The sequence below is a fragment of the Salvelinus alpinus genome, chromosome 35 (assembly GCF_045679555.1).
Source record: "Salvelinus alpinus chromosome 35, SLU_Salpinus.1, whole genome shotgun sequence".
Classification (NCBI taxonomy): Eukaryota; Metazoa; Chordata; class Actinopteri; order Salmoniformes; family Salmonidae; genus Salvelinus; species Salvelinus alpinus.
The window spans coordinates 13,465,078-13,491,094 of record NC_092120.1 but is presented as its reverse complement, the minus strand read 5'-3'; the positions used below and the strand labels follow the sequence as shown (position 1 = coordinate 13,491,094).

Sequence of the window (26,017 nt, the reverse complement as noted above, 5' to 3'; positions counted from 1 at the left end):
GCTCAATGTAGATTCTCCATTGAAATTTCTTATTAGTTATTAATCCAGGATTGGGCTAATTCTGTGTCCGGGAAACAATCCGATGATGTGTAATCTGAGTATATAGCATTTTGACTCTTCTTCTTCTCTCTCTCCCTCAGGTTTGGTATGAAAGAGGAGTACATGTGCTTCATGAATGAGTTCTTAGAGATGGAGTGGGGCTCCATGCAACAGTTCCTCTATGAGATCTCCAACCTGGACAGTGTGAGCAATGCGGGGGGCTTCGAGGGCTACATCGACCTGGGCAGGGAGCTGTCCATACTGCACAGCCTCCTCTGGGAGGTCATGGCCCAGCTCAGCAAGGTAGGGAGGATCAGGGTAAATATTAACAATATAACCTCTACAATATATGACCCCCCAAAAAGTACAAGTTACAGATAACCATTATTGAATAACACTACAATGGTTAAGTCCAATTAGGAATCAGGACAATAAAAGAACTATGTATGGTCTTGACAACTCAGTAATCTGAAAGTATGAGACAGTAGAATGAATGGAATGATTAAGTGCACTTGTAACTTTCAAAGATAAGATACTTAAAATGATCAACCACACTTTTTAACCATTTGAATGCTTTTCCTATTGTCGTTGCTAACTTGTATTCATGTCAGTCTTCTAACCCTAACCCACAGGATGCCATTATCAAACTGGGTCCCTTGCCCCGCCTCTTGAATGACATCAGCATGGCCCTGCGTAACCCCCACCTGCAGAGGCAGCCCAGCCACCAGAACCAGACAGATAGAGTCCATGAGAGACAGACGGAGAGGCTGCTCTCACGACCCAGCTTCCACAGGGGAGTCTCCTCGGAGTTCCAGAATCTCATGATGAAGGATCTCAACAGGTAGTGCCCTGGCTTTATTTAATCCTATGGGCCTATTTCCTGGAAACAGGTTAAGTATAGTCCTGGACAAAAAAGCACTTTGAATGGAGAATTATCCATTGAACATACTTTTTAGTCTATGATTAGGTTTAATCCGTGTTGGGAAACCAGCCCTAGGAGGATGGTTGGTTGGTGCATTTGTTAAAGTTTTGCCTTTCCCGCCATAATGCAGTGGTTGGGTTGTGCCTTTTGTGCCAAACTCGTAATACACCTATAACCTTGTCATCGTCTTCTCCAATCTGTTGCCATGTGTTGTTGCCTTTCTTCAGCTCCATAGATATCACTCGCTTGCCTTCCCCTACATCTGGTGTGTCCGGTGGGGGGGTCATGCCGTCTCGTGCTCATCCTCAGCTGAGTTTCCAAGAGCGTGATCACCCACATCGAGCCTCCAAAGACGTTTTCTATGTAACCCGCCCTCCCTTGGCCCGATCCAGCCCTGCCTACTGCACCAGTAGCTCTGATATCACCGAGCCAGACCACAAGGTTAGTTGAATTCTAGAGTTTTGATAGCATTAAGATCTGTTAGGAGCCATGTTCTACAGGAAGCTATGTAAACTGCACATCTCCTTTCCATGTGGTAGCCAAGTCTGGCAGACGACTGCAGGATAGTATGGCAGCTGTGCGCTCATAGGAAAATGATGCATGTACCTTAGTGGTAAGTCATGGGACATGCAATTCAGGCATACAACCACCCCTCTTAATAGATAAAACACTTAATCAACTTATTGGCACTTTAGAATTGGGCACAGAAGGCTGTTAGCTCTATCAATCTCATCTAGGTGCTCAGTGTCAATAAAGTGTATATCTATGATGGACCTCCAGGACTCCACAATGAACAGCGTGTCTAACCTGCAGTCGGTGGCCATGCTCAACTCCTCCCAGGCCTCCATCACCGGCATGGGCAGCTTCGGAGGGCTCAGCAGCCAGGGTGGAGGAGGCCTGGGCTCGGGCCTGAGTGGCCAGCTCCGGGCCGGGGGCCGCCTCTCGGCCGGCTCGGGGGGATCCAGCATGTCAGGGGGCCTCCGGCTGAGCCAGTTGAGCCAGATGGGCACCACCACCGACTCGCTGTCCCAGCAGCAGCAGCAGCAGGCCGCCGCCCTGAGATACCCGCTCTCCTTCCAGAACCCCCTGTTTCACCTGGCCACCGGCACTGCAGATGGACCCCACCTTCACCACCAGCACAGCAGGGCCCATCTCCCGCCGCCCCTGCTCCTGGCCCCGGAGCCTGACCCCAGTGGCTCGCACCAGGCCTACATCCCCCAGTTCGCCCACGGGGGGTTCTCCCGCAGCGAGGACCTGTCCACCCTGAGGACCGCAGCAGGGCACCTGGGGCAGCCAGCCATTATCCACTCACACAGCTATAGCGACGACTACAGCAGGGCTGATTTCGCACGGCGGCAACTGTCCATGCACGGGCAGGTATGGATTAACTTAAGGTCAAGAATGTGTTTACAATCATGTTCTACTTTTGTGCAAATTAGCCTTTTTGTCTCTCCTACTTTATAATAATTTAAGTCAACATTTGTTTGTAGCCTACATAAATAGGATTAGCATAATGTAAACATCTGAAACAGGTTTAAGACCAGGATAACTTGGAGTTCTATAATTGTCCTTGTTAGGATAATCTTCAACAGCAACAGCAGATGTGCATGGCCTCTCAGACTGGTACCTCCCACTCCTCCTTGGCCACACCCCCCTCCACAGTCCAGCCTGTGCGCCAGAGCTCCATCGCCCCGCCTCCCGTTCAACGCGTCAAATCACAGACCTCCCATCAGCTGTCCGTCAGTGCGGCTGCTGCTCCCACACCATCCACTAAGACGCGACCGCCCAGTGCCAACCTATCGCCAGAGTCGGGCTACGGAGGTCGGCAACAGGCACCACGGCAACAGCTGTCGGTCAAAGACAACACAGCCCCTGGACTGCCCCACCAGCAGAGCTCTGTCAGGGAGAACCAGGGCCCCCAGGGGCCACAGGGAGGCACTACAACAACCATACAGCAATCACAGCAGCAGCAACAGCAACCACAGCAACAGCACCTGCTCAAACCTTCCATTAGTAAACAGGTATGCAGGCTACTGTACTCTATTGTGTAATTTAATCTACCCTTAAATCTGACAAGAAGCTCATAGCTGTCACTGTTATTTTATCTCACTCTGAAAAGAGCATTATATAACAATTCCAACACACCTATCAAATACAGTTCAACCATGCTCACTCTTTCACAGTTGTTTCTGACCAACCCCAGAGTCCCAGTGACCTGTATGATTAAATAGGGCCAAGGGTCACCCCCTCATGTGTGTAGTACACAGTAGCGGTGCGTGGGTAAAATCACTGGGGAAGCAAGAAAAAAAGCCATATTACAACTTATGTGTTGTGATAATTGCTTTGTTTGCTCTATAACCTGTTAGTTCATATGCCTTGCGACCGTGATATATATATATACTGTATATATATATACATATATATATATATATATATGTATATATATATATAATAAACAGTTACATGACCTTCAGCATGGTCAAGTTAATGTTTCAGACATTTTTGAACCACTAAACAACTATTGATTTAGAACCACGGAGAGTTACCACAAGACGCAAAGAAAACACTTTTCCAGCACCATTTTTTATTTTTATTTAACCTTTATTTAACTAGGCAAGTCAGTTAAGAACACATTCCTATTTACAATGACTGCCTACCAAAAGGCAAGAGGCCTCCTGCGGGGACGGGGGCTGGGATAAAAATATATATAAATATAGGACAAAACACACATCACAACAAGAGAGACAAAAACAATTTAGTCCAATCAACGTAAGCTAAATATAATGTGGCTGTCCATGGTTCTGATTCGTGTGTGTGTGTGAAAATTTGTGCAAGTCGAAAATACTTGTTAACTCACCCTACTTGTAGAGAAAGGCCAATGCCATCCTCTTTCATGTTGACGAAACAGTCACTCTGTCATATAGTACACTCTTTTATTTATTGTTGTCCTAGGCTACATGGCTAAAATGCTTGCTTGCTAGCCTAACTTCCTTTCATGGGCAATGTGAGCTAGTTAACTTTAGCCTTTTACATCTAGCTACATATTGAACTTCCATCCTCTCAGGCCAGGGGCACAATGTAGGAATTAATGGTTGGATCAGAATCACTGTTATAATCATTGGCCAGTATGGAGAATTAAGTAAAACCACAAGTCCAAATCCCTATCTCCATCCATGGCTAAATTAGTAAAGAGCTAGCTAGCCACCGGAGGACAACATCACAACGAGATTCAACAATTCAAGTTGTTTCTCAATGACGTATGCTCTCAATGCGATTTGATAGGAGTGATGCCAAATCCAAACTGGCTTCCCTTGACACTTATTAAAGATACGCCAGGACCATTCACAGTTGAGCTCACTCAGTTTAGCGCAACGCTGATTGGCTATTATTTTATACTTAATCAAGGAAGGCCAAATGCTTGCTGGCTTCCCTTGCATTCAATGCTACATCCGGCAACAATGTCATACTCTTTTGGCCCAGACAGCATCAGATAGATGGCCGACACATACTGAGACAGAGGGGCAGTGTTTTGCTCGCTCGGATGCGTTCTCCAGTGAGATATATTCAGCCTCTTGCGAATTGAAGGAAAATTATGAGAAAATTATTTATCTATGTTTTTTCTTGTTCAATTTTTGGTGACAGGCCTGGCTTCCCTTGGCCTCCATGAATACACACTACTGCTAGTACTAGTACATATTCCTCTTCATATCTGCTTCTTGTCTTTTTCCACAGGGTTCCGGGCAGTCGCCCTCGACCCTTAACCCCCCGACCCCGGCCAATGAGAGAACAGTCGCCTGGGTCTCCAACATGCCTCACCTCTCCGCTGACATTACTCTGGAGGCTAACCGCATCGACCGTGAAGAGTTCAAGCTGAAGGAATACTCCAAAAGCATGGATGAGTCTCGCTTAGATAGGGTAGATACATCTCTCCCACCACAGCTTTTGCAATAAAAAAGAATGATAGCCTAAATTTGACATTGGCAATGTGTGTGTGTGTGTGTGTGTGTGTGTGTGTGTGTGTGTGTGTGTGTGTGTGTGTGTGTGTGTGTGTGTGTGTGTGTGTGTGTGTGTGTGTGTGTGTGTGTGTGTGTGTGTGTGTGTATATATATATATATATATATAAACAGTAGATAATTGTCTTAACAATATACTGTAGCTTTGGCATTGAAATCCCAATCTTCTAGGAAATCAACAGTAACAAAACGATCCCTCAAAGGAATGCAGAATTTCTCTCTTCTTTAGCAATTCGACGTAGCAGCATATTCAACAGCAAACTGTGAGACTAGAGAACCGTAACACTGATCTGAGTCATATTTCCTTCTTAATGCACAGTGCAGATGTCAGGGAAGTGCAAGTCAAGTCTATCAGTGGAGAGCAGATGGTACCGAGACACGTATTTATGAATAATTTAGATAGAAACAGCTGAGGATGAACTTGAACAACAGTGAGTCATTGAAAAGAAACAAACTTTTAGCTCGCATATTCATATTTGACCGCAGACACCACATTACCACATTTTTTTGTCAGAGTGAAGGTGTGTTCAGTCAACCCCCCAAAACATTTGTTGGTTGCTTAGCCATGTGTTGCTAATGTATGACAATTGCTCAACTATTTTTATATTTTCAATATATTCCCTTCTGGAGTTATTTTCATAATAGACATAGCTAGATCTTTGTGCATAGTGAGCAAGTGAAAAGGGATAAACGATGTGTCTTAGACTTTAGTGAACACTGGACAACAATGTGGTTGCCTCCCTATTCCATGGCGACGTGTATGACAATTGCTCAACCATTTTCTATTTCCAATGCGTTCTCTTCTCTCTGTCTGTCTCAGGTAAAGGAATACGAGGAGGAGATCCACTCCCTGAAGGAGCGACTGATCATGTCCCACAGGAAGCTGGAGGAGTATGAGAAGAGGCTCCTTTCCCAGGAGCAGCAGACCAGTAAGATCCTCTCACAATACCAGAGTCGCCTGGAGGACAGCGAGAGGAGGCTACGGCAACAACAAGTGGAGAAAGACTCCCAAATTAAAGGAATAATCAACAGGTAAAAAGAGGGGTGATGGTGGAGGAGATGGAGAGATGAAGATGTAGAGATGGAGAGAAAGAGAGAACTAAAATGGAGTGAAGAAAATAAATGTATGTATTGCTGAGACCTAGCGTGTCTGATTACGTTTTTCCAAGAAATATCCAACCTTCATAGACAGAGTTAATCTTCGTTAGGCAAGTGCTGATTTTTGGAAATAATCTGGGGAATATTGACGAATATATGAGTCTAGATAATGTATAGTTATGAAATAGATACATTAATAATGTATGGAGAAATAACGGGGAGGCCTCAACCATATTTTTATAATATATATATTTTTTAACCTTTATTTAACTAGGCAAGTTAGTTAAGAATAAATTCTTATTTTCATTTGAAAGGCGAGGTTAACAGTGAAATCCATTCATATGAACGATTAATGTCTGTATGTAGATACCTTAGGCAATTGGTTTTCACCCAGTCCGTAGGAAAATGTTCATTGAACATTCTTTTTCTGACTAATGTTGACAAATTTACTTAAGACAAGGAACTTGAGAGGAAACTATTTGTGTAAATGTTCTGCTTTTGTCCACCACTTCTAACAATCTGCAATTGAAAGTTAGATATACGTCACAGGGAACTTTGCTACTTTTAATCCATTCCAGGGAAGAGGAAATGGAATGAAGACCGAGACAGTTCCTGGCTGTACTTAATGGAACCAATCCCATCCATAACCCCATAACTTGGTGCATAAAGAACCCAAAAGACACATTTTTAGGCCCTTTGTACTATTGCACTACTTGGCAGCCATTTTATTGCCAGTATATCAAACATGCTGCTTGTTTTTTCCCATCAGTAGTTTACCTGCGTCATCTGTGGTGATTATTCCGATAACCGCAAACTGAGAGGGATTCAACTAGATTGAATCGAAAAGCACAATAATGGACTGAAAGGTGACATCATATGACTTCTATCTGCCCTATACAGCATGAGGCCATAATGGCCTTGTGTTTTTGGTTATTGTCCTGCTGAAAGGTAAATTTGTCTCCGGTGTCTGTCTGGAAAGCAGACTTAACCAGGTTTTTTCTAGGACTTTGCCTGTGCTTAGCTCTATTCAATTTCTTTATCCTAAAAAACTCCCTAGTCCTTGCCGATGACAAGCATGCCCATAACATGATGCAGCCACCACTATGCTTGAAAATATGGACAGTGGTACTCAGTGATGTGTTGTGTTGGATTTGCCCCAAATATAACGCTTTGTATTCAGGACTTAAAGTAAACATTTTTTAATTTTTTTGCAGTTTTATTGTCTGTTGTTGCTCCAGTCTCAGTTTTCGCTTATCACAGCCATTAAACGCTCTAACTGTTTTTAAGTCACTTTTGGCCTCATTGTGAAATCCCTGAGCGGTTTCCTTCCTCTCCGGCAAATGAGTTAGGAAGGATGCCTGTATCTTTGTAGTGACTGGGTTTATTGATACACCGTCCAAAGTGTAATAATAACTTCACCATGCTTAAAGGGATATTCAATGTCTGCTTTTTTATTTTTTTATCTACCAATAGGTGCCTCTATTTGCCTGGCATTGAAAAACCTGAATCTGTGTTTGAAATTCACTAATCGACTGAGGGACCTTACAGATAATTGTATGTGTGGGTACAGAGATGAGGTAGTCATTCAAAAATCTTGTTAAAAAATATTATGAGTCCATGGAACTTATTATGCGACTTCTTAAGCACATTTTTACTCTTGAACTTATTTAGGCTTGCCATAACGAAGGGGTTGAATACTTATTGACTCGAGACATTTCAGCTTTTCATTTTTAATTCATTTGTAAACATTTCTAAAAATGTTGTGGTGTATTGTGTGTAAGCCAGTGACACATCTCAATGTAATCCATTTTAAATGTGGAAAAAGTCAAGGGTGTGAATACTTTTTGAAGGCACTGTATATAAATGTGTCATTCATTTTGTGTAATTAGTCCTCTCTCAGCATTCTGTTAATCTCAGGAGTTTAACGCTCTGAAGTTCATCTACTTTGTCAGCAATTTCACAACTTTTCTGTGTGACTTCAAATTAAAACAACCATGTCGTTCAGGCGGAAAGTAGATGTGATAAGATTGAAAGATAATGAAATATATAATGAGCAAAGCAGGAGAATTTCATTACCTCAGAAATATCGACCAGGTAGGAGTTAGGATGTCATATGTACCCTTGTTCATTGAATCTCCATCACCAAACAGCTGATCGCCATCTTGGATTTGACTTCATGATTGCAGTGACTTTTAATTGATCCTTCACCTTTTGTGTCTGTTGAAGAAAATATCAGAACCATTGCCTTGAATGATGCAGATCTTGAAATTCCAAAGGCAAGTAATTAATGATCCATGTTCCCTTCTCTGGAAAATAATTCTGATGCTGAGTAATCATGTCTAAAGGTGAATTTGCATGGCAAGAAAAATATCCTATGGAGACTGTAGCAATAAGCTTCCCATATCCCTGCAAGCCAACTCTTTTTGAAATGGTTATAACAAGGATTTGGAATCTCTATCATGTTGTGTCAGTTCGACTATTCCATGAGGATGTACTATTAATTAAACCCCCTTCAGAACACGATGACCAGCAAAACACCACAATCTAGACATCATTAGGCATGATTAAATTGGAAAACACCCTGAATTGGACAGACACATCGTGCTGAATCCCTTGGGAAACATGGAAATATGCACTTCAACTGCCTCAAAAATGCTTCCTTGTATTACTGGAGCAGTGTATGTTAAACAGCTACAGCATTGGTTGAATAGATTATAATTTGGCTACCAGAGGTTATAACAACGCTACTATAGACCAGGTAATGGGTATAATTGACAAATCAACGTTTGTCAGGGCAATGACAGATGCAGCTTGCACCTGGACAGTCTTTATAAGCCTTACGCTTTGCACTTAGCTACTTAGTGTCTACTTAACTCACAATTCTCTCAACTGTTTGAACTCTCTCTCTCTCTCTCTCTCTTAGACTTATGGCTGTGGAGGATGAGATAAGGGGAGGAGCCATCATTGAGCCGCCAAAAGCTAACGTTAGGGTCTTCGCCGATCAGGTCTGTGATTTTCTTCTTCCGGTCGCCATGTCTGTAGGATGGCCTGTGTCTATCTCTCTATCCTTCTCTATGTTGTTTTCATCTCTTTGTTGATTTGTCCCTTTTATTTTGTCTAGACAAGTCCTTGGGTTTGGGTGAGACTGTCATTTGTCTGTCAATCCGTTTAGGTGCTTTGAAGGTCAAAGAACGTCTGTTTACATCTCGTGTCTGTCTCTCAACCAGTCTGTTTATATTCTGTCTGACCACATCCGGGTTGTAATCAAATCAGTGTCTGTGATAACTGTACATCTCAGACACGTCTATCAACTTTGTGTGAACTATATGTATTAAGTCAAGTTGTATTACCAGTCCAACACAAATGCAAGACAAAATACACGACTATTGAACAGTTTTGGTCCTGAGGATGAGTTCATTTGTCAGGCAGACAACGTCTCCAGCATCCACACTCAATGTCTCTCGGTCCATGCTTTTAGCCAGCCACTCACCATCTCCTATCAAACCGGGCAGGCTCACCCTCAAGCCTGAGTCATGCTGCAAAGACATACCAGCTTTCAGTGTGTGTGTGTGTGTATGTGTCTGTGTGTGTGTGAAAGAGAGACAGTGTGTCAAACCCCAATGTCTCTTGCAAATGACATCACATGTATGCTCAAGCTTCTTCCATTCGTTTAAATCAAATCCCTGTTCCACCAGAAGATGAGTCCCACCCAACCGCTTCCCCAATCCAAACTCCTTCATCCCAATTATTCACACTGAGCATGTCAACGTCAAGTTGTATTACCAGTCTAACACAAATGCAAGACAGACATAATACACAACTATTGGACAGTTTTAGTCCTGAGGATGAGTTAATTTGTCAGGCTGACAACGTCTCCAGCATCCACACTCAATGTCTCTCGGTCCATGCTTTTAGCCAGCCACCCACCATCTCCTGTCAAACCGGTCAAGCCCACCCTCAATCATGAGTCATGCTGCAAAGACATGCCAGATTTCTCTCTGTGTGTGTGTGTGTGTGTGTGTGTGTGTGTGTGTGTGTGTGTGTGTGTGTGTGTGTGTGTGTGTGTGTGTGTGTGTGTGTGTGTGTGTGTGTGTGTGTGTGTGTGTGTGTGTGTGTGTGTGTGTGTGTGTGTGTGTAAAAGAGCGAGAGAGAGTGAGTGTGTGTCAAACCACAATGTCTCTTGCAAACAACATGACACATGTACGCTCAAGCTTCGCTGAATCCCGCCCAGCCACTTCCCCAATCCAAACTTCTTTATCCCAATCTGAATCAAATCAGACTCAAAAGAGGCAACCGATATAATACATTTTCTGACATGCAGAGATAAAAACAAAAGCAGAACGTTTGAGCGGTGTAAACTGACACCGCTTCCGCTATGTCCCAGATAATAATACAGCTGAATGCAGCACCCCTGCAAGGCGTTAAACGGTAAAGGCCTCAGCCACGCTTCCTCGAGTGAGCAGTGATCCAATGCGTCTCTCCTGTTATTTCTCTATTCAGTACACAGCTCTCCCAGAGAGGGAGAGGAAGGGCGGGAGGGAGAGGAAGAGAGGGAGAGATTAGCCAGAAAGGCTTAGAAACTTTGGTTGAAAGGGGGTAAAGCCATCCAGCGATGCGTGGCGTTGTGTTCCGTTGCCAGACAAGTAGCAGACCAAAGAGTTTTTGCACTCGCGCGGGTTACACTCAGTCGACCGTGGCCAGTCTGTGGTTGACATGTAGTTGCGGGGAGTGTCATGGTAGACTTGGCCTACAGCTTCACACAGCGTTGGGATCGGAATCTATTTGTCCTTTCTGAGGGCTGAGAGATACAGTTTGAGTAGCTCTTCCCAAGAGGTCGTAGTAGCGTTCAAGGCTGGGCATCCGTCTTGACATTGGTTTTGTTTCCAAGCTGAAAGAGGAATATTTGCTATTTAACATGAGGCTGTTTGGGTCTCTTCCTAGAAACAGTATCAAATCACAGCAGTCCAACATGGATCTTCTGGTACCATTCATTATTTCCATGTCATGCTTCCACCCAAGTTTTATTTTTTCTCATGCTAATTGTTCATTGTCATGCAACCAGGCAAACCTTTCTGTGTATCTCCATTGTTCTGAAGGTTATAGAAAAGAAGATTATAAAAGGAAGCCGTAAATTGTTGTGGACCATTACATTCCCATCATGGCTATGCCCAAGCAGAGCATGTTGGCATGTGTTAATGATTGCGTTTCCAATATCTGTCATTATTTTCAGTGAGCTGGCTACCATACAATCACTTGTCCATCGCCATGGCAGCAACAGGTGTTTAATGCTGGGTGTCTAGGTGGGGTTGTCGGTGACTCATAGGGTTCACGTCATCTTTAGTGTCCCAACAGTGGGCAGTTGACTCAGCTTTCAGCTTTTTACATGCAATTTGTGGATACATATTCCTATAGCATTATGTTGAGAATACCTCCACCCCCTCTCTACTAAATATCTGGTTTTAATGGGATTTCATTGTCAAACTTGATTAAATTAGTTCATTTAGTTTTTATTACTACTGTATGTACAAATATTCTATCTTAATTTGATCACTCTGTTGTAACAGATAATTTTCCTGTTCAGCAGGAAATGTGAACTTGTTCATATTTGAGGGTTTAAAAAGCTTCTAATGTTTGTAATTTCCACTTTAAAATGTTGGACTTGATTCGCCCTAATGAAAAATGTATCAACCCCTACAAACATATCCATGAATTATTATCCACATTCCTGTTGGTGCAGGATTATTTTCCTGCTGTGGGAAACTGGTCCAATTAAGATATTACACCTGTAGGCAGCAACTAGTGGTAGCACTCTTGAAAGTACAGTAGATCAACCTGTCCTTGTAATGACTCGTAACAAATAAATCATCCTTTGGATGTTGTACTCTACATATCCTCTCCAACTTAATGTTGTATGTTCCATGCATCATTGTGAGTATAATGCATGTCTCACTTTACCTGGTTATCCCTATTCCATCAGTTATCTACTGTCTCTATAACCTTGTATGTGTTATGTGTCATTCAAATTTTTTTATGTGTATGCATATTTATATTGTTTAACTCTGTTTTTTAATACTATTTATTCCTTGTTGCAGTAATAGTCATGTGTATTACTTTTGCCAATGATTACTGCATGTTTAGCAGTAGCATGACCTTTCGCCTCAACTTCTAACCCCTCAGCTTCAGAAGAGATCAGAGATACAATTTTTCTTGTTAAGACTTTTCAGTCTTTGGATCAATGAATGCCATTTAGCTTGATTTAAAATGCAGCTATCTTTACTGCTAAACCAACTCAGTGGCCTTGTTGTTAGTGTCCGCCCTGAGATTGGAAAGTTGGGAGTTCGATCCCCGGCCAAAGACTAAAAACAGGACCCAATGTGTCTCTGCTTGGCTCAGCATTAAGGAGATGGGGGCTATGCCCCTGCGATTGAGTAGCATCCTGTCCGGAGGGTGTACTTGTACATAAAGCTGCCTCACGTTCTGGCTTGCAAAAGTTGGCTACTTACCATCTTTACTGCTGCATGTGTGTATCAACAGCCTTGGTTTGCTTCCTCAGCATGCAGACTTGGTTGACATGTTGGGCCCTCTTGTGCTTTCAGGCTGCTGGGTTTGTGTTGGCGCGAATGTGGTGTGTGTTCCTTTGTGTTTGTGTGTGTCCTGTTGGCGTTGAGTATCCCTAATGCTCCTCAACCCTCGACACCCAACTTCTACCTTTTACTTTCTTCAGTGCACACATGCCTAGCCTCTCCTCTCCTCCTCCTTTTCTCTATCGTTCCTCTCCTCTTCTCCTGTGTTGATGAGATACGGTGATTTCTCTTAGGGGAGGCGCCAATCCATCCTAGTGCAGCCCCGTCTCGCGCCCGTCCCACCCCGAGTACAAAGGTAATAAACCAACCAGCATACACTTCAGTGGTACTGCCTCTCTCCATCCATACATTCTGCCTCTTCACTTTGACTCCTCCACTGTACTGAATGTGCATCACTGTCCGTATGCAGCACCAACAGAAGCAGTTCTTGACTTACACAGACATGTCTTATACAGAAAATCACACGTCTTATAAACGGCAATATTCTTTCTTTACCTATTGTTCACATTATTTTGGTTATTTTGATTTTGTCAACAGCAATTTGAATAATGGCGAGCTTTACTGTAAAAGAAAATCAATAAATTCTGGAGCTGAAATATCAACCCAGGTTCTGGGGTAGACATAACATAGTAAACAAAAATCTGTAACACTCAAATTAGTATGATTGTTACATATGGTATGTACTAATATGTGGATGTCCATCATCCATTTCGTATGATATATTACAATTCATAAAATATGCTACAAATTTGCAATACGTATGATATGTTAAGAATTCCAATTTGTTGTGGCTAATGTTAAGTAGGTGGCTAGGTGGTTAAAGCTAACGTTAGCTAGGTGGCTATGTTAGCTAGGCTAGGGGTTAGGGGTTAAGGTTAAGGTCAGGAGTTAGGTGAAAGGGCTAGGGGAAGGGTTAGCTAACATGCTAAGTAGTTGCAAAGTAGCTATACGCTCAACCATCCACCCCGACCAACTACAATCCTTTAATTTTTGCCTTAAGTAACCTTCGGCCTGATGTAACCATACCAAACATAACATATCATACTAATTTGAGTGCCGGATTTTCATTTACTTTTACATCTAGTCTGAGGCCAGGCTGGACAGTGCCTTTGGAAAGTATTCAGACCCCTTGATCTTTTCCACATTTTGTTACGTTACAGCCTTCATTTATTTTTAAATCCTCAGCAATCTGCACACAATACCCCATAATGACAAAGCCAAAACAGGTTTTTAGAAATTTGTGCAAATGTATAAAACATTAAAAACATTAACTTATTTACATAAGTATTCAGACCTTTTGCTATGAGACTCGAAATTGAGCTCAGGTGCATCCTGTTTCCATTGATCATCCTTGAGATGTTTCAACAACTTGATTGGAGTCCACCTGTGGTACATTCAATTGATTGGACATAATTTAGAAAGGCACACACCTGTCTATATAAGGTCCCACAGTTGACAGTACATGTCAGAGAATAAACCAAGCCTTGAGGTCGAAGGAATTGTCTGTAGAGCTCTGAGACAGGATTGTGTCGAGGCACAGATCTGGGAAGAGTACCAAAACATTTCTGCAGCATTGAAGGTCCCCAAGAACACAGTGGCCTCCATTCTTAAATGGAAGAAGTTTGAACCCACCAAGACTCTTCCTAGAGCTGGCCGCCCGGCCAAACGGAGCAATCAGGGGAGAAGGGCCTTGGTCAGGGAGGTGACCAAGAACCGATGGCCACTCTGACAGAGCTCTAGAGTTCCTCTGTGGAGGTGGGAAAACCTTCCAGAAGGACAACCATCTCTGCAGCATTCCACCAATCAGACCTTCATGGTAGAGTGGCCAGACGGAAGCCCCTCCTCAGTAAAAGGCACATGACAGCCTGCTTGGAGTTTGCCAAAAGGCAACGAAAGGACTCTCAGAACATGAGAAACAAGATTGTCTGGTCTGATGAAACCAAGATTGAACTCTTTGGCTTGAATGCCAAGCGTCACATCTGGAGGAAACCTGGCACCATCCCTATGGTGATGCATGGTGGTAGCATCATGCTCTGGCGATGTTTTTCAGCGGCAGGGACTGGGAGACTAGTCAAGATCGAGGCAAAGATGAACAGAGCAAAGTACAGAGAGATCCTTGATGAAAACCTGCTCCAGAGCGTTCATGACCTCAGACTGGGACAGATGTTCACCTTCCAACAGGACAACGACCCTAAGCACACAGCCAAGACAACGCAGGAGTGGCTTCGGGACAAGTCTCTGAATGTCCTTGAGTGGCCCAGTCAGAACCCGGACGTGAACCCGATCTAACATCTCTGGAGAGACCTGAAAATAGCTGTACAGCAACGCTCCCCATCCAACCTGCCAGAGCTTGAGATGATCTGCAGAGAAGAATGGGAGAAACTCCCTAAATACAGGTGTGCCAAGCTTGTAGCATCATAGCACCCAAGAAGACTCAAGGCTGTAATCTGAATACTTATAAAAATGTGATATTCCATTTTTTTTTTTTTATTTAAAATATGAACTAAAAACCTGTTTTTGATTCGTCATTATGAGGTATTGAGTGTAGATTGATGGGGGGAAAAAACGATTTAATCAATTTTCTACTATTTAATCAAGTCTGCAACATAACAAAATCTGGAAAAGGTAAAGTGGTCTGAATACTTTCCAAAGGCACTGTGCAGTGTAGCACTATATATTGGACATTTGGATTTATGTATTGTACAGATTTAAAATACACATACTATATACATCAATGTATGTGACTCTTACACCACTCAGACAAGTATGCCAACATTATTTGCACAAATTCAGTCATATACGGAGACTTCCTAAACGTGTAACTCTTTGCAGTAGGTAAATTGTTTACCCTCTGAATTCAAACCATAAAACTCCAGCATCAATGGTAGAATTCCTGACCGAAATGCATCAAAATGTTCAGCTGTTTAATTCAATGCTCCATTTCAATGCTCCACTATTATCAAATGTTGGCATTTGCAAAACCTTGCAACTCCTTCATCCTTCTTCACATCCTTCATCCTTGTTCATCTCTCCACTACTTTTTTATTTCAATTCCCTGTGTTGTTTTGGGATGATAATCAAACTGTTTGATCAGAATATTGATGGTAGTAATATATACTTAGGTCTAGATTCAATCAGATTGACAGCCAAATAGCCGTTGTTTAGCGGTGTCGGAGGTGGAACTGCGTTAGAGTTGTCAAATCCACAAGTGGCATCGAAACCACACTCAACGTAATCCGACAAATTCCATGCAGCCGCATTAGAGGTTTATGCAGCCGCGTTACCAATCAAACACTCAAATGAGATTGATAGGCTAATGTATAGAGATGTATAGCCTAACATAAATGGATTGACATTTGAGAGTCATTATTTCTAACATCGATAGAGCCTACAATTTCTAGCGCCGTTTTGAACTTCTAATGCAGTAGGGATAACAAGTAAGGGAGTGGTTTGTGACGGACAAAAGTACCGGCTCACCGATAGGTCAGCTCGCGGTAGGGATAATAAAACATTTGCTATGCAGATGTTGGCCAACGCTGGTTAACGATGGTTAATGATCGATCTGATTGAACCCAGTCCTTAGTTAGTTCTAGTTATGACAAAAAGCTTGACAATTCAGATACTCTATTAGGTACACGTACAAACACTGATGGCTCTGCTGCAGTAATACATATAAGTAGGCTCTATTTCAAGAACCAATATCAACAAGGTAACTGACTACAACCATATACAACAATACCCCCACTCAAATCAACACAATCTCACCTACACACACTGCACGTGTCTCACAGAGGAACACGTTACATTGGGTCATCAACATATCCATTCAATTCGACTCATCTCCCCTCCCACCACTCCCCAAAATAAATGACGGGAATTATGGGAAATCTCCGTATCTGACACAATCCTTTCCTGAAAATAAACAACTGGTGTGCGTATATGTCAATGTGTGTGTTTCTTTGAGAGTTTGTTTATATATTCCTGTATGTATGTGTCCTGTATGTATATGGCACCTGAGCTCATAAGTTGATCCAATATTCATGTATTGTTATTGTGAGTTTGATCAAGTGTGTCACCAGTACTGTATTATTGTTATTTTTGCTCTGGGTCATACTTGGAGAGTTGTCTAGTGTCCTTTATATGTATGTCAGTCATCTACTGCTGTTATGGAATATTTGGTTGGTTTGTATGTCTAATTTCCACAATGATATGCCTAGTTTGAAACAGCAATTCATTAATAATTTCCTATTCATGTTGCTGGGTAGGGACATTTGAGAATTGCGTACCAAAGCATACTAACAATGCACTTAACATTGCACAATTCATCCACTATGTGTCGTTTTTGTCTACAATTTCCTAACTTTTATTAGTTGCAGCTTTTGTACAAACATAAACACCAAGTTGTTCAAGTAAGCAAACTCTGCACATATGGATCTTTAACAGTGAGTGATGCACGTTTGTTAAGTTGACTGGATCGCTGCTTCTTTTATTAGCATAGGTTGGCTACCTAGCTGCTAGCTAACTTTCTTATCATAACATATTCACACACTTTCCCAGTTGTATTGGCAGGTCTGGTTAAACTTGGATAAATAATGTGAAAGGGTTTGTAGTAATTTTTGTAGAACTGGTTTAAAAGTAATCCAGCACTGGTAGAGAAATACCACTTGTTCCCCTTGTTTCCATAACACATTTCCTGTTACTGTTGCTAGCACCAAGTAGGGAATGGGATTAGCATGTATGCTAACGGTAATATCTGTTGAAATTGGTTATCGCCGTGTGCTTTACAAGGTTCTGAGTGAGAAGAGAAAAGGTCTGCCAGTTCAATTCCACTTTTTGGAGGACATTTTTTGTTCTCTTTCTAGAGATGGAAACACCTGCTACACACAATGGATACACCCACCCTGATATTTAATGCTAATTAGTTTTGAAAACAAATGGCCTTTTTCCGACTAATTTCTGTACTGGATGATCATAAAACCCTCTTGAAATACCTTTTTTCTGACTTTCACTTCTCTAGTGCTTCGTTCACATCTTAAGACTTCATAATCCTTGGTACATTCATATGAATGGTCTTTAGTCCTTAATGTTCAATGAAGTTATTACACATTTGAGAAAATGTCTTGGCGTCTCAGTAGAGACGTCAATTCAGATTCTGTTTGTGTAGAAATCTTTTAAATTGTTCCACATTGCTGTTTCTACTTGGATACGTTCGACACTATTTCCTCAATCTAACACAACCTCCATCAGTGCCAATAACCCAGCTATTTTCTTTCCTACTGCTCTAACACGGACTGTACTGAACAGGACTGGACATGATGACTTGCATTCAGAGCTTGATTTAATTAAGAACTGAAATCAATCTGGTATTTTCAATGACGTTATTCTGCGCCAATGTAGGTAAGGATAGATAGCAAAACCAAACTTTGACTTATTCGCTTATTACAAATTCCAACCCAGTGCTTTACAGATTTGGTAAATTAATGAGCATCCATTGATAAATTGGTCAATGGGTATGGGTTAGAAATTCTGATTGGTGAGTTAGACACAGTTGAGATTTTATTCAAGAGCTCTTCTTATTATTCTAGCTTTGTAGATCAGTATTTAGTCATTATGTTCTCCAATTCGCATCTATAGTTCTAAGAATTACAGTAACCCATCTGCATGTTAGACTATTATAATAATGCAATACTATAATATTATCATCTATAATGTTTTATTTTAAAGTACTTATTACTATTTAAATGTTAAAGTACTTATAAGGTTCAATGACGTGTGGGAATCAACCACACACTTGACAAGGGAACTAAGGTGCATGAAAAAACAATATTGAATTTCTTCACATTTATTGTGGTCTTAGCTAAGCTTTCGGTGAACTCTTTTTATTCTTTATTTATTTTCTTCTTTCTGTGAAAGTTTTGCTCTGACAAAGGTCAATTGACTGAAAGCTTAGCAAAAACCATGCTAAACCTGAAATGTGCATGGATTTTAAAGTGAGTAAGATTAATTAAGGTGACACAATTGTATCAAGTTATAGAGTCATAACTATTTGTGTCACCATGGTTTTAAAGCCTTTACTACAGTATATTTAAGCAATAATGCACGAGGGGGTATATAAGGCCAATATACCACGGCTAAGGGCTTTTCTTAGCACGATGCAATGCGGAGTGCCTGGATACAGCCCTTAGCCGTGGTATATTGGCCATACAGCACAAACCCCCGAGGTGCCTTATTGCTATTATAAACTGGTTACCAACGTAATTGTATATGGTCTGATATGCCACGGTTGTCAGCCAATCAGCATTCAGGGCTCGAACCACCCAGTTTATAATACAAATTAGGATGTATAGAAATTCCTTGAAATTAATCTCATTGGCTAAGACTGACACAACTCTCATTCTACTTGACTGCTCGGACTCCTTTTGACACCCGTCCCTGACTAGTACCCCCTTCTAACTCAGCATCATACGAAGATCAAGACACTCTGACATGTTGGTCAACCCGAGATTGTAATTCCTTCCACCTTTTCTTTTTCTGACTGTATCCCCTCTCCTATGCTGTCCATCTCTATTGGTGTACCTCATACTTCTGCTCTGTAACTCATTTTCCTCTATTTCTCTTTCTCCGTTGTTCCTCCCATCCCTTGTCACTTATTTCTCTCCCTCCCTTACTCCCTTTGCTTTCTCACATGACCCTTTCTTTCTTTACCTCCTGCTTTGATCCTTTCCTACCGGGACCCACATCACCCCACACTATTTCCTCCATTCTTTTCTTTCTACATTCGTAACTGATTCACCAATTTACTCTCTCCTCTACCCACCTGTTTGTTCTTCACTGGCCTCCTCTTTTTATTTGATTATTCCTTGCTTGTTCATATCTCCCTCTCCTTCCATCCTCCCTGTTGTCTTCTCTCTACACATTTCCTGCTTCATATATGACTCTTTATATTGCCTCACTCGCTCTTTCCTGGATTGGCTGACTCCTTTACACCCTTGTCCATGCCACAAATCCCCCACTGAATGCCCCTTCTCCCACTCCCATCTCTCCCCTCTCCTACTCCTCTTCTCCCCTCCCTCTCTCTGTCTTGCTAGGGGGCCCAGCATTCCTCCCTGGGTTCAGCAGACCCCTGTGTGAATACTGAAGGTGGAAGAGGAGGAGGAGGAGGAGAAAAAGAAGGCGAAAAAGAAGGAGGGATGACCACTGATCCTGACCCTACTATCTCTTCCTCGGGCATCTCCTCCACCGGCTTGCCCCGGAATGAGAATGGAGGCCCCTCCCCATCCGTAGACCCTCCTCCTACCCCTACTCCTCATCTCCACCCCAATCCACCCCAGAATGGAGAGCTCCGTGGCAACCCTACATCCTCCCCAGTGACAAGCACGGAGGCAGCTGAGAGCACTGCAACAGCAGGACTGGGCATAGAGGAGAGGGAGCAGGTCAAAAACAACACAAAACCAAATCAGAGAGAGAAGACACAAATAAAAAAGTCTTGCCACATTTCCTTCCTTTTTTGAGGAGGATGAGATGACTGCAATCTTTCCAGTTTCTTTTATGTGTACTCAAACCAGAGAGAGAAGAAATGTGTGGGGGGCAGCAGTCATTGTACATTTAACTGTACAGTACGTTCAGCATTATCACACAAGACAACAAAAGGGCTTTCCAATGGACCTCATTTCCGTCATGCTCAAACTGGGCTTTGGTCAGTATCTGTCTTGCAGGACAAGATAATGATACCTTTTAGTTATCGTTGACATTGTGGGATCCTCATGTACTGTTTCAATCGATCAAACCATAGAGCCTATCAAACACTGGTATAGGCCTAATCACCAAACCAAGCAACTACGTGAGATTTTGCTTTGTGTGTTTGTTTAATCAAATATAGACCGTAAGCAAACACTATATAACATCTCACTCCCCAAAGACTTCTCAGTAGCCAATAGCATCCTACTATATACATGCGTGTAGTATCCCATAATTCCATCGATAAAGATCTTGTCATTTCCTGTCCTGAAAACTCCAGCTCTCAAATTTCATTGGTAGATGTGGTCATCTGGCTTTGTAGTTTGGTTTCCTTAGTGCCTTTGAGTGTATTTTAACAGGGTTTTCAAATAACAGGCGGGGATGATATTGACAGAAAGATTATATTATTTGATGATAGTACATAAACAGTCTAATCAAGATCCCAAAATAACTATGCTTTTTGAAATGCAGACTAACTATAGAGTGCAGAACAAGCAGAATACGGTTTCATTTTTGGGATTTCATAGACATGGCCTAAGGCCTAAGGAAAGTGTGTGATGTTTTCAAAAATGTGTTAATTAAGGGACTTCCCATTTGTGGACTGGACTCGTGCAATGTTTTCTCTTCTCAAACTCAGAACCTGTGTGTGATCAACTGGTGCTACAGACACAAACAGTGCCATTTCCAAATCAAGTGTGTGTGTCATAGCACTGCCTCTCATGTTTCCCACTGTCTGTATGTCTGTCTCTCTCACTCTGTCTGTTATTGTCAAGGTAGCCTATTTCTTTTATGTATTTGTCTGTTTGTCTGTTATGTGTGTGTCGTGTCCCTATGTGTGCAATTGTTTAATGGAGTGGGAGCTGGGTCAAGTAGGGTGCTTAAACCAAATGGGACAACAGCAAAGTTGTCAGGTAAAAAGTTTACCAGCAATTTTAATAAGTGGTTGAAAATATAAAAGGAATGCTATTTTTGGACCTTCAGTGTCCAGGCATATAACGTAGTCACTTGTAACACCTAGTACACTTCCAAAATTGTTGTCATGGCTTTTTCTGTTTAGTACCACAAGCTATTTATTTGATTCTTATTTTGGGGTAGCCAGTTAAGTCTAGCCTTAAGTGCCTGGGTCTCAGATAATGACATTTTGGCCAGTAGTCAAACAGTGCTCAGACAAATTTGTATGTGGCATAGACTTTCTTCATGTCGTTTCGAGGGACTATTTTAAGTTAACGTACCATTCAGCTGAGCATGATGAATGCTAATGTAACAACATTTTGAGAAAACAAAGTTTGTTTGGGGCATCGTTAGTAAAGAGTATTTCAAATCTAAAATATGTTACACAGTGCACTTAAAGGAATTGATTGCTTTGTGTCAACTGTTCAGATATCACCTGTCAGTGAATACTGTTATACTGTGTTGTCATGTCCTCTTGTTTTGTGTGTAACTTGTCCATTGTAATCTTTGTTTAGATGTGAATTTGGGTTTATTTTGGCCCTTTTAGTTTCACACTGGTGGTGCTTTATAACTAGTTGGATAACTTTCCTTAGCTGGCTTAGCGTCTCAAGAGCATTAACATGCTTCAGACAGTCCTGGTTTTGCAGAACACAACACCGGTCTTATTTCACTTTTTTATTTGATTAAGAGTCAATTTACTAAGGGCCAAATCCTAACATGATTTATATTGTTGCAGTTCTCCCATTGGCATCATGCATTACGAGTAAGTCTGAGTTTAACATGCAGATCTCATGTTAGGATTCGGCACTTTGTGCATAGGGTCAAAATGCCTCCGCCAATGCTGTGTCGGTCAGTACTAGGGGATTAGCCATAACGTAGAGTGGGTGAGATTCAGAGATATGAGAGATATTTAGCTATGAGTGTTGAATTAAAAGTTGGTGTGATTATTAATAGGGAGAGTTTGATGTAGTTAGCTTAAGTCAGCTAATAGGGCTACCTTTCGAGTGCCAAAACATTCATATCATTAAAAAAATGGCCTTTAAAGCAGCTAGGGCTTTACATCTGCATTGAGTAAAGATATGGGACTATACAGGGTCACTGGTTGATATATGAGCATTGCCATTAATATACCTCAGAGATGCAGAATTGAGAGACTCAGGTAAACAAATAATTGCCTCAGAGCTGAACGCAAACTGACAGAGATTAATCCAACTTTGGAGTGACTGCCATCAGATACAGTGGTTGGTTCATCTATTACAAGATCTATCCCACTGGGCAAAAACTGGTTGAATCAACAGTGATTCAACATCATTTAAACAAAAAGGCTAAATGTGATGTAGTTTTGAATTTCATTAGGGACGTTAGGGAATGTAGTATTTTTTTCGCCCTACTTTTAACCTAAATCCAATGACATGGATTAAATTCACTTTAGTTGACAACTCAACCAAATGTAAATCAAAATTAGACTTTGAAATGACGTCTGTGCCCAGTGGGATGGCTATGATTGGATAGCAACTCATCAAGCACCTCCCCGTTCCTTCTCTCTCTGTCTTCCTTTTCTCCTCTTAGCCAATCACGCAGCTTCGTGGAGGACAATCTGGAACCTAATTGGCTGAGGCAACATGGGCAGCCCGCATGGCCTGGCCATATATCAAGAGCGCTCTCTCGTGATGCGATTGGCTGACAAAGGGAGAAGTTGGGCCATTGGTCCAATTCTCCTGACCTTAAGGATAGTCCAGAGCCACAGCTGACCATGTAAGGATCTGCTGTGTTATTTACCCTACTTTACTTGGGCCCTCTCTCTCTGATTGGATGGCTGGACAACTGTATTTGATGCTTGTGATTAGATATTTGATTTTCTTTTAAAGACGTGCCAATCTCGGGAAACGGTTTTGTTGGCTCATCAAGCATGTGAAGAACAGCTATGCAGATTGACATGATATTAACCTTTTTGGGATTGAGCAGTAAATGAAATGAGGGAGAGCTACTGTGCGTAAGATGCATTTCAAAGGTGCTGTAATTTTTCTTTCCTTACATTTTTCGAAGATCTCACAATTTGTTTCTTGCATTTTTCCTTCCTAACATTTTCTACAGTCCACCCACTATCTACCCATTTCTCTTTCTATCTATTCTTAACCATTTTCAACCACCTCCGTTTATGTTCACCCCTTTTAGACTTGTCTGCTCCTGTTCATATCTCCCATGGTTTCGGTTTTGTTCTTTCTTCTTTATCTCTATTCGTTTTACATTTAAAGGAAACTAATTATGCACAGCCTATTACAAGTGAAACTGCTACAAAACAAAATATTGCTTCAATTAAAACTTTGAAAAATGTAGACAATGCTATGATTTATATTTCTATAATAATGCTTATTCTTACCGTAGTACTACAAAAACTATTCATTGGAAATCTTCCTGCGCAAATGTTTATTTCTTGATAATGACAAGACTCTAGTATCTAATGACAGTCCAGAAATGATCAATTTTATATCAACTGATTTTTCTTAAGACAATCTTATGGAACATTACCCTTTTGTGGAGAAAGATTGCCCTGGGATTGTGACGGATAAAAACACAAACTGTTGTTTTACCTGCTCCCCTCACAATGATTTGCACGTTGCAGTGACCTGTACCCCTCCACTTCTCTCTTGTAATCCCTGGAAGAGACATGTGAGGATGGATGTTGTTTCTCTACTTGACAATCGCTGGGGAGCTCTCCATTTTACAGACGATCTAAAACTCCTTAGAAGAGGACATCCTTTCCATCACGTTTTTGTTTTCCTATTTCTGTCTCTGATGTAAGCTTAGTGGAGCAGATGCGAGTTTATCATGTTTTTCCAGTGTGGTGAGACCGAATTCTGGAGCCAAGTTTCTGTATAACTTCCATTTGATTTCTTTGTATGGACTCCACTGACACAGAAGCTAAATAAAACCCTGTGCCCTCCTTCACCTCTGACCACTGAAAAATGACACATCAAAAGAGCGAGAGATTAGAGGTTAATACCTTTTAAGTGATTGAATGTGTGTGTACATACAGTGTGTGTACAGTTGTTGTGTATATACTGGATATGTGTGTGTATATATAGTATGTCTATGTGTATATACAGTTTGTTTGTATATGCAGGGTGTACAGTTTTTTTCCTCGATCCTCTAATCTCTCTCTCGTAAATGACATATTTGACTCCTCAAAGAGAAATGTTGGAGTGGAGAGGTTCACACTGGCAATTTAAAGGACAGCTGTCTGGGAAGCACTTTCTGTGCAGACACTGACCAATCTGACACCTCTGAACACCTACAAACCTAATTATGCCTCTCAAAACAATCTCTGGCTTGCACTCATTTTCTCATCAACTGAGGCATTTTTAAAAATTATATTTGGGTGACCAAGCAATGTTTGTACATATACAGTATATAGAATAACTAAGATAATATTTACAGTGACCTCCATCTCCTTTTTTTTGAATTCCTGTAACTATTATGATTCTTCCTTGTTATTTGATTTAAGTTTTACAATTTCTCTACATTAAATGTTTGCAATGGTTGTCATTCAGATGTATATAATTATCCAGACAACCCTTATCTAATCTTTCCAATTTAGTTCCCCGAACTCTGCCTCTCATAGACTCCTCTGTCAGGCTGAACATTTGGTTCAGATCACACTGTTACTTGTGAAGCAACTCTTCCATGCAAGTAACACCATGTTATTAGCCATTTCTTCAAGTTCTATTAAGTGTGCCTCCAACTCGCCAACCCTCCCTCACCCTTGAACTTTCAACCCTACTGGTCACTCATAGTCATACCCCTTGACAAGCCATAGTCCCCCAACCCCTCTATTTTTGTTTTAAAAAGGACAGACATTCGGGGATTTGTGTATATTAATGGAAGAGTGATATTGAAGAGTGTATTGCCATTGTAAATGGATTTGTTATGAATGTGGATATTCTGATTATTTAACTATTATTGTAATAATGATTATGATTATTGCCACTTTGATTTTGTTGATTCATTCCTTTGATGCGGTCAATAACAATTGCTTCATTTCATTTTTGAATAAGCCGGAATTTATATTTTTCGGGTGGGTGAATCTTGGAGATAGGAATACTTAAATAAATGAATAATAAACAAATAATTAACTTCTTAAATTAAGATGTGATATGTATTTTTTGTACCATTCCTACAGAACAGTCACCACAGTGAAAAATATCTTGAAACTCTTACTAGGCCTGTTGGCCATTTAATGGTTTATAAAGCCTATTCTGGGGTCCAAATCATGAGATATACTGTAGGTTACAGAAACATCATTAGATTATCACTGGACACCAAAGACACAGTATGCCAGTCAGATCATAGTAGTCGACGTTACCATAACCAATCATGTTTGCAAATATTATTTGCTGAGGCTGTTGGTGCATTTCATGTGAGATAAAAGTGAAGACTAGTCTTTTTAGTAAGTATTCACACCCCTTGACTTTTTCCACATTTTGTTGTGTTACAGCCTGAATATAACATGGATTAATTTGAGATGTGTCACTGGCCAACAAACAATACCCCAGAATTTCAAAGTGGAATTATGTTTTTAGAAATGTATTCAACACCTTTGTTGTGAAAAGCCTAAATTATTTCAGGATTAAAAATGTGCTTAAAAAGTCACATAATAAGTTGCAATAATAGTG

General features: G+C 41.3%; 1 protein-coding gene across 11 annotated transcripts in view; it reads left to right on the top strand.

Moving 5' to 3' along the window:
* Positions 1-25,486, top strand: part of LOC139564702 (ras/Rap GTPase-activating protein SynGAP-like) — a 102,703-nt gene extending 77,217 nt beyond the window's left edge. For 3 of the 11 annotated variants that reach the window (XM_071384469.1, XM_071384474.1, XM_071384477.1), the window contains 9 exons: positions 141-342; positions 651-880; positions 1,189-1,402; positions 1,742-2,338; positions 2,539-2,982; positions 4,694-4,876; positions 5,795-6,006; positions 8,996-9,077; positions 19,745-25,486. In XM_071384469.1, coding sequence (XP_071240570.1) covers positions 141-342; positions 651-880; positions 1,189-1,402; positions 1,742-2,338; positions 2,539-2,982; positions 4,694-4,876; positions 5,795-6,006; positions 8,996-9,077; positions 19,745-20,167 — 2,587 coding nt within the window. In that variant the 3' untranslated portion in view covers positions 20,168-25,486. Of the gene's footprint in view, positions 1-140; positions 343-650; positions 881-1,188; positions 1,403-1,741; positions 2,339-2,538; positions 2,983-4,693; positions 4,877-5,794; positions 6,007-8,995; positions 9,078-12,889; positions 12,952-19,744 lie in introns of all 11 variants that reach the window. The other 8 variants (XR_011672810.1, XM_071384478.1, XM_071384475.1 and 5 more) reach the window with 8 other exon arrangements.
* The last annotated feature ends 531 nt before the right edge of the window (positions 25,487-26,017 follow it).